The 9,242-nt window shown below is 31.1% G+C and overlaps 1 protein-coding gene across 1 annotated transcript; it reads left to right on the forward strand.

The window, feature by feature from the left end:
• The first annotated feature begins 5,041 nt into the window (after positions 1–5,041).
• LOC137806330 (transketolase, chloroplastic) lies at positions 5,042–8,973 on the forward strand. The gene is made up of 7 exons (XM_068606374.1): positions 5,042–5,696; positions 6,304–6,394; positions 6,491–6,596; positions 6,674–6,956; positions 7,192–7,340; positions 7,432–7,585; positions 7,818–8,973. Exons 1-7 carry the CDS (start codon positions 5,247–5,249, stop codon positions 8,775–8,777), a joined length of 2,193 nt encoding a protein of 730 aa, XP_068462475.1. The 5' UTR covers positions 5,042–5,246; the 3' UTR covers positions 8,778–8,973.
• The last annotated feature ends 269 nt before the right edge of the window (positions 8,974–9,242 follow it).

Below are 9,242 nucleotides of genomic sequence, written 5' to 3' on the forward strand. Positions count from 1 at the left end.
ATCAAAAGCCTATACTGATTTAAATAAAATAAATAATTGAATTATCAGTGATTTATCTTAATAAAATTATTTAACAATTCATGCTTCACCCTTCCTTTTGTACTCTTTCTTTTATTATGTCTTCAGAAATATTAAAATCTCACCATACCAATTTTTTTAATCTATTCGTAAATAGATTTGTTAATATGTATCAAGCGCCATGTTAAAGAGAAAGCAGGGGAAAGATATTGTATTTTTTTATATACGAGTTTTATAGAATTAAACTCACATAACAGAAAAGCAATTACGTAACTATTACTTCACTAACAGGATTGAAATTTGTGAAAATAAAAAAAATATATTTATATCCCAGTGCTACATATTTTACACAACAAAAAATTTATAAAAATATATTAAAAATTGTATTAGAAATATATTGTTGGCTAATAACTGAGAGACGAACTAAGGTAATTCTCTTCATTTACCTTTTTATCAAACTAAATTTTTTTATAATAACTTATTTTCATTGTAATTTGAAACTTATTTTTGTTTTAATTTATATTTCTCATGTTTTTACATTAAATTACATTCATATGTAATCGTTGAAGATCCCACATAATTCATTTTATATAAGTGAGTGGAAACCTCACATCATGAACCGGTTTTAAGAGTTGAGTTAGACTTAAAGTCCACTTTGTAATATAATATCAGAGCAATTTTGAGCATATCTTAACGAGAATTTCTTGAATTTATCCGATCACCCGCTATTAGACCACTTATAATATGTTATCCCACGTACGAGTCGTCACTAATTTTCTATTTTGTAAATGTATACTATTAACACATGATTTTTTTTTTATTTAATCAAATCTCTTTCAAATTACTAACAAACTTATTCAATTTTTTTTTACTTTCTACATTATTTTCAATAATGCATACAATTTTTAGTCCAAATATTCCTCTTTCTGTCTGTCATAATCCTAACAATACTTCAGAATGAATATTATATAATAAAAGGCATAGGAAACATCAATTTGAGGAGTCTCATTCGTGAAGAAACATCAACTTCAAGAGTGGGAGGAGTCAAGAATTGTAGGTTAATTCAAAGAAATCATGCTTCTGTTCTATCTTTTTCTTTTCAATTCAAACGCATTAAGCATAATATATGTTTCATATAAAAGAATATATAAGATAGAGTTTGAACGTTCCATTATTGCATGAGTTTCTGTATTATTATATAGCAATGGGTTGAAACGTGTGATTTTTTTCTTTCTTTTAAAAATTATTATAGCTAGACTTTTAGCAACACATGAAGATAAATTATCCACCAACCCACAATTTTATGGTATGTGATTGAAAATTAAATCATTTTAAAATGAAAAAGAAAACGTAGTGATGATGTCATAGTTTGTAGTTTTTTGCACTATTGATGAATGGGAAAGTGGGAAAGAAAAAGGTTAAGGGCATAAAGTGCTAAATTGAAGGGTTAGTTATACTGACCCTTGTGATCTTGATGGGCCACGTGTGCAACAAAGACTGTTAAATATAAATAAATAAATAAATAAGTAGTTTTTTTTAGTAAATTAATTTTTAAACTCGTCAATATTATTTGATTTATCTTTTTATATTATTGACATTTTAAAAAAATAATTTTATGTTTTTAAAATTAAAATTGGTGCTGATCAATATTTTATATAAAAAATTTATTTATCATTAATTTTTTTATAAATTATTTTATTTATTAAATATTATTGGTATTTATTTTATTTTGTTAGGTGTTAAACCTTTCTTGATAAGAATATTAAAATTTGATTCAATTTTATTGTTTTTTTCTATTTTTTTATTATTTAAAAAATATACACAACCAAGTAAATAGATTAAAACAAAATAATTATAAAAAAAAATATTAAAAATATGGCGGTTTACCCACTCTCTGGATAGGTTACTAATTTTATTCATTACAACCTTGACAGTTTCATGTTCCATTTTTAATAAGTCAATGACAAATCAGATTAAAATGAACTGACTCATTGTACAATCCCTAGTTTTAACAATAGAAAAAAAATAATGGAATATGAAAATTATTTTATAATTGGTTAATTTATATATTTTTATGAATTTTTGTAAATTTTCATGGATTATTTAAAATAAAGTTGTATTTGTGGTAGATAGTCTTATTCTAGTTTTCATACCAATCCAGTTTAATAAATTTATATCTCTTAGTTTCGTATGCATTTATTTAATTTTACAATCAATTAAAAGTCGAAAATGATATAAAATATAATTAAAATAGAACGTTATTATCAATTGTTGCTCATAATATCACTTGCTTCTTAAAATCAGTTTTAATTATTATAGATACATGTCAACTAGCTGCTAAAGTATAATCACTAAATTATTTTAAAGTTTTAAAATTAATAATGCAATATTTAAAATGAGTTCTTAGTAATCTAATAATCTTGGAAATTGAAGAATTTCTTTTTCTTGAATTCAAAGTCAATACCACCATTAATATTGAGGTGAATTAAAGTCTACAAATTAATATTTTGAAAAAGGAAAATATAAGTTTAAAGTAAAAAATAATACTATGCATAATTAGTAGTGTTTTTCAATCAACTCAATTAATTTTTTTCTTTAATAAGTGATGTATTTAGAGAAATAAGTACTAAATTTAATTAGAGATCATCAATAATTGTATTAGGTAAGTTTCTGCATTATTCTTTTTAATTACCTTACTTTAAAAAAAAATAATATATAGGCTTTAATTCCTTTCAATATAAATAATTCTATCAATGAAGATAAATAACTGAAATTAAGAAGACACAAACATTCTCTTCAACATCTTAGATTAACATATTACTAATAACTAATTTTAAATAGTAAATTTGATCAATGTTATACAAATTTAATAGTCGAATTGTTAATTAAATTTATATTAAAAATGAAAAATATACTAAATATTTAACACAATCTAATAAATTCAATTGAGTTTATTATTTTTTATATAATAATATTAATATATAAACTAATAAATAAAGTTTAAGATTATATAATTTTATAGTTAAAATTTTAAAATATTATCGTAATAAAGTAATTAATGTTAAAATAAAATAATTTGGTTTTCTTTGATTTTCACCAACCTTCTTACCTAACAAAACCAGTTAGGAGGTTGTCACGTGCGCAGCAATACCGAAACATTGATGTGTGTGTCCTACTAAGGGTATTGGCTTCAAGATATTATTATTTAATTAATTAAAAATATTTTATGCATATTTTTAAAATAAAACTCATTATCTCATTGTGCATGGTAATTTATAATTAAGATATATTGTAACAATATTTCTATTTATAGTACATTTTAGTTAAATACAAACAAACCCCTCTTTCTAAATTTACTATAGTTTTTTGTTTTATAAATTAAATTACAATATATATAAAGTGAATCGGTTATAAAATTATGTTTTTTCAGTATTTTATTTTATTTATGAGAAATATTTATTTTAATTTTTTTTAGTTGTTTTGTTCCAATTCTAACAATTTCTCCCCATATATAATGAAAAATAATTAATGCAAACTCAAATTGAAAGTTAGGTGTCTTTTTCTTAGAAAATTTGTATTGTGAAGTCCAAGGATTTTGTTTTCTTCTTTTTATTTTCTTTCTTCCACCGGTTTATTTTAATAAATTATTTCTCATTTTTTTTCATAAATAAATCCTGTTAATTTGAAGATCGTTTATTATAAAATATTTTTATTTAATTAAAATTGAATTTTGAACAAGTTATCTTTTGCTTGCAAATTTTTCTACTTTTCAAATTTTATATCTATAAATGTTTTGAGAAAATATTTTTTTAATTCGTTCTTGATTTGTTTTAGTGATATTTTAAGTACCATAATTCATCTAATTCACATAGTTTGAAACATTTTTTTGGTATACTTATTTATACAATGAACTTAATTTATGAAAATAAGGTGAGTCATAGTTATATACTTATTTATATAATAAACTTATGGAATTAATCTTCAAGTAGACTAAAAATGTTTATAATAAGTCACGTGTTAGATTTTTGTGCAACATGTTTAAAACAAGTATTGCGAAATATGCATCTTATATATGTTATCTTATATCCATGTTATATATGTTATCTTATATCCATTATGTTAGAGGAAACATTAACAAAATCCAAGTTATTCTGATTAAACGCTTGCAACAAAGCGTTAAAACATGAATTTGTTTAATATCATATCATAATAGACACAATGTTGCATCTAATGATGATAAACAAAAAATGTTTTGTTTAACGACAACATATGCAAAACACTTTGCATACATATTTATACATATTTATGTATGCTAAGTTTATGCTTATGATAAATGATAAGATGAGTTTTGAAAAATTACATAATATTGCTCTTTTAACGTATAAATTATTTTACTATGTTTATAGAGAATACTCTTTTATTTGACCATCAAGATGATCTCATAAAAAATGTCAACATCAAAAGATTTATTGAGAAGTATGTCAAAACTACTTTACACCAACAATTTCAATGAAATGATAATATGTCATTGTTGCATAGTCCATCCGTCTCGTACAATCCTGACTTTTACTTTAGTTGAGATAAAGTAATTTGACCTAAGCATGATAAGTTATATTGAATATCAAAGTGTTCATTCAAATAGAATGTTGTGTGAAAAACATTTAATGCAACTCTCAACATGAAAAATGAATAATATAGATTGTCTAACACCACCATAGACTATTTATATTAAAATCATTTTATTTTACTAAACAACAATGATCATCTATCGAGTAAAACTTGATCAATAACGTGACATAATCTTGGTTAACAAATAAACTAGTATAAAAATTTTAGAAAAAAATACATTTTACTACTTTTACTTTTGCATTACATATATTATTGAAATATTATCTAATTTTAAAGAAAAACCTTTTTTAAATAGAGTGCATTTGACCATTTTAATATCATCTACTAATCTTGCAAAAATTACAAAAAAAAAATTTAAAATATAGTTAACTATCCCTTCTTTTATATTTTATGTATTGGGGGTTGGTAGGATAGTTTTGTGAGCGAACCGAAGTGAAGTGTTTTTAATTACCACTCATGCTTAATTAGTAGGTCAAACTAATAAAGTACATTCAAAACACTGATTCGTATATATCAGAAAACTCTCATTCTCTCCGCCACTCTCCTCCCTCCCCGCCGGCCACCTCGTATTCTCTCCCTCCGCCATATCACTGAAAACCATGGCTTCCTCTTCTTCCCTCTCCCTCTCCCAAGCCCTCCTCCGCCCCACCCCTCTCTCCTCCTCCCACTGCCCCTCCCTCCGCGTCTCCCCCTCACTCCGCCCCGCCCCTCCCACCGCCCCGCTCTCCCTCCGCCGCCGTGCAGCCCCAGTGCGCGCCTCGGTTCCCCTCAAGACAGTTGAGAAGGCCACTTCTGACATCGCGCTTGTGGAGAAGTCTGTCAACACGATCCGCTTCCTCGCCATCGACTCCGTCGAGAAGGCGAATTCCGGCCACCCGGGTCTCCCCATGGGATGCGCCCCAATGGGTCATGTACTCTACGACGAGGCCATGAAGTACAACCCCAAAAATCCGAAGTGGTTCAACCGGGATCGCTTTGTTTTGTCCGCGGGTCACGGGTGCATGCTCCAGTACGCCTTGCTGCACCTCGCTGGCTTCGATAGTGTCAAGGTAAGGATGGGGAAAGAGGAAATCCATATGGGGTGGCTCGGATCCGTTAAAGTTTTATGCTTTTGGGAAAGCTATTTCTACAAGAAAAAAAATATTGATTTTGTTTTTTCACGAGGTGGATAAAGTTAAAAATTTATATTTCTATTAAGTAGTATTCAATCCATCCATATTTCTGAGCTTCATGTTATTCAGTCCAAGAAACATGTCAGATTCTGGGCATCACAATTAAATGAAATGATAGTTTGTCATTTGTAATCTCTACAATAAGGATTTGTATCAAAACCAAAAATCGCAGTATACTGGACTTTCTAATTCTTTTAGAGGTTTATCTAAAATATTTGCGATATAACTATGTAGGGTGATTTGGATTTTAGGATGAAGGTTTTGTTTTGGGGTTTTGGGGTTGAGTGGGCACAAGCAGATCTAGGAATGCTAGTTTGTAAAGAATGTTTATTTTTTTTCCCTTTTTGTAATGGGGTTGTGTTTGTTTTTCAGTGTGTTGTTTTTTATCTGTTTGTGGGAAGCGTGATGACTGGATGAGTTTTGTGTATATTTTGATCCTTACTGAAGTGAAATTGTTGTGTTTGAGGGCGCTTTGACTTTTTAGGAAGAGGATTTGAGGCAATTTCGACAATGGGGGAGCAGAACCCCGGGACACCCAGAGAATTTTGAGACCCCTGGAGTTGAAGTGACAACAGGTTTGATATGCTTTTGAGTTTGCGCAGTGTGGAATAGTGATTCTTTTTCTTTTTGATTTTGTTCACTTATCCATCTTTTATTTCCAATTTTCATAGGTCCTCTTGGTCAGGGGATTGCCAATGCTGTTGGTTTGGCCCTTGCGGAGAAGCACTTGGCTGCGAGATTCAACAAGCCTGATAATGAGATTGTTGATCATTACACGTAAAATAGCTAAATCTTATGCAACTTGCAAGGTTTTAATTGTGTGGTGATTTGCTAATGGCGTCTGTTTTATGCAGATATGCTATACTGGGTGATGGTTGTCAAATGGAGGGTATTGCAAATGAGGCGTGCTCACTTGCTGGCCACTGGGGACTGGGGAAGCTGATAGCATTTTATGATGACAATCACATTTCTATTGATGGTAACACAGAGATTGCATTCACCGAGAGTGTTGATAGTCGTTTTGAGGGACTTGGATGGCATGTTATATGGGTGAAGAACGGAAATAATGGCTATGATGATATTCGTGCTGCCATTGAGGAAGCAAAATCTGTCAAAGACAAACCCACACTAATCAAGGTTAGTGTAATAGGCAACATAGATGTCTTTTTATTATAACTGTCATAATCTGTCATTATTTATAGGGAATCCTTTTAAGCTAATGTTACAGACATGATTTCTGTTACTAAATACTGCATTGTATGTACATAATTTGCGAAGCTGGAGCTATTGGAGTGAAACTAATGCAGTAAATTAAGGGGCAGTTTATCAAGTGTTAATGGTTAGTCATTTACTGATTAGTTCCATTTAACAGGTCACAACAACCATTGGTTTTGGTTCTCCCAACAAAGCTAACTCCTACAGTGTGCATGGAAGTGCACTGGGTGCCAAAGAAGTTGATGCCACAAGGCAGAACCTTGGATGGCCGTATGAGCCATTCCATGTGCCCGAGGATGTCAAAAAGTATGGATTATGGGTTTAGAGATTTATTTTTACCTGCTACACTGCTCAGTATATAAATGTTACTGAATAAGAATTGCTTGTCTGTCTGCAGGCATTGGAGTCGCCACATCCCCGAGGGTGCTGCACTTGAAGCTGAGTGGAATATTAAGTTTGCTGAGTATGAAAAGAAATACAAGGAAGAAGCTGCGGAACTAAAATCTATAATCAATGGTGACTTGCCTGCTGGATGGGAGAAGGCACTTCCGGTTAGTAATTTTTGAACTTGTGGATTATTTGTTCATCATCTTTACGTGGAGATAACTTTGAAGGTAATGTAATGTGCAAAAATTGATAATGAATCTGATGTTAGTGAGTATCACGGTTTGATATCATGTTATTTAATTTTTTTAACATATCTGCATCCAAAAGTGACACCAAAAGCTGACATTGAGTTGTGTCTGGAATATAAATTGATTACCTTTTTCAATTTGGTATCAGACATACACTCCAGAGAGCCCAGCTGATGCCACCAGAAATCTGTCTCAGCAAAACCTTAATGCCCTTGCAAAGGTTCTTCCGGGTCTGCTTGGGGGTAGTGCAGATCTTGCTTCTTCCAACATGACCTTGCTAAAAATGTTTGGGGACTTCCAAAAGGATACTCCAGCAGAACGCAACGTTAGATTTGGTGTTAGGGAACATGGAATGGGAGCAATCTGCAACGGCATTGCTCTTCACAGCCCTGCACTCATTCCGTATTGTGCTACTTTCTTTGTTTTCACTGATTACATGAGAGGTGCCATAAGGCTTTCTGCGCTATCTGAGGCTGGGGTTATTTATGTCATGACTCATGATTCAATAGGACTTGGAGAGGATGGTCCAACCCACCAACCTATAGAGCACCTGGCAAGCTTCCGGGCAATGCCGAACATTTTGATGCTCCGTCCTGCCGATGGCAATGAAACAGCTGGGGCATACAAAGTTGCGGTGCTCAACAGGAAGAGACCCTCCATCCTTGCCCTTTCCAGGCAGAAACTGCCCAATCTTCCGGGATCTTCTATCGAAGGCGTTGAAAAGGGTGGTTACACCATTTCAGACAACTCCACTGGAAACAAGCCTGATGCCATTTTGATTGGAACTGGTTCTGAATTGGAAATTGCTGCCAAAGCTGCTGAGGACCTGAGAAAGGAAGGGAAGACTGTTAGAGTTGTTTCCCTTGTTTCTTGGGAACTTTTTGATGAGCAGTCAGAAGCATACAAGGAGAGTGTTTTGCCTGCTGCTGTATCAGCCAGAGTTAGCATCGAGGCAGGATCAACATTTGGGTGGGAGAAAATTGTTGGATCTAAGGGAAAAGCCATAGGTATTGATCGTTTTGGAGCTAGTGCTCCAGCAGGAAAAATATACAAAGAATTCGGTATCACTAAGGAAGCTGTTATTGCTGCAGCAAAAGAGCTTATCTAGATGTTTTAGTTTCTTTCTGTTCATGTAAAACTTTTCATTTTTTCCTCTTTTGGTTTTATTTGCTAGAGGTTGTTTTGGCATAAGACGTTGCTTCCACTCACTCACTCACTGTTTTGCTGGATTTCTCATGAGAAATTTGCCATTTGTAAGAGTAATAGCCTTTTGGCAAAATAAAAGGAGGTTCCTACTTTATACATGTATTAAGCATGACACTGTCGTCCTAAATAGGTGATCAATTTTGAATACTCAATAGTAATAAGATTTAGTGTGGTTAGAACTATGGTAGTTGAATTGGGAATCTTATCATGAATAAGACAACTTATATTATTTTGAATTGGGAATCGCTTTATTTCATAGATCGTTTTATATTATATATAGTAAAATTTATAAATATTTAAAAAATATAAGATAAGACATATAAACATGGAAGAATATAATTAATAATCACAATTGCATTCAAAATTG

The sequence above is a fragment of the Phaseolus vulgaris genome, chromosome 3 (assembly GCF_000499845.2).
Source record: "Phaseolus vulgaris cultivar G19833 chromosome 3, P. vulgaris v2.0, whole genome shotgun sequence".
In the NCBI taxonomy this organism is placed as follows: domain Eukaryota; kingdom Viridiplantae; phylum Streptophyta; class Magnoliopsida; order Fabales; family Fabaceae; genus Phaseolus; species Phaseolus vulgaris.

Bases quoted from the DNA above. Each gene is read 5' to 3' on its own strand.
- LOC137806330 (XM_068606374.1), top strand. From the start codon at position 5,247: ATGGCTTCCTCTTCTTCCCTCTCCCTCTCCCAAGCCCTCCTCCGCCCC. The intron at 5,697-6,303 runs GTAAGGATGGGG...TTGACTTTTTAG, and splicing joins CTGGCTTCGATAGTGTCAAG to GAAGAGGATTTGAGGCAATT. The intron at 7,586-7,817 runs GTTAGTAATTTT...ATTTGGTATCAG, and splicing joins GATGGGAGAAGGCACTTCCG to ACATACACTCCAGAGAGCCC.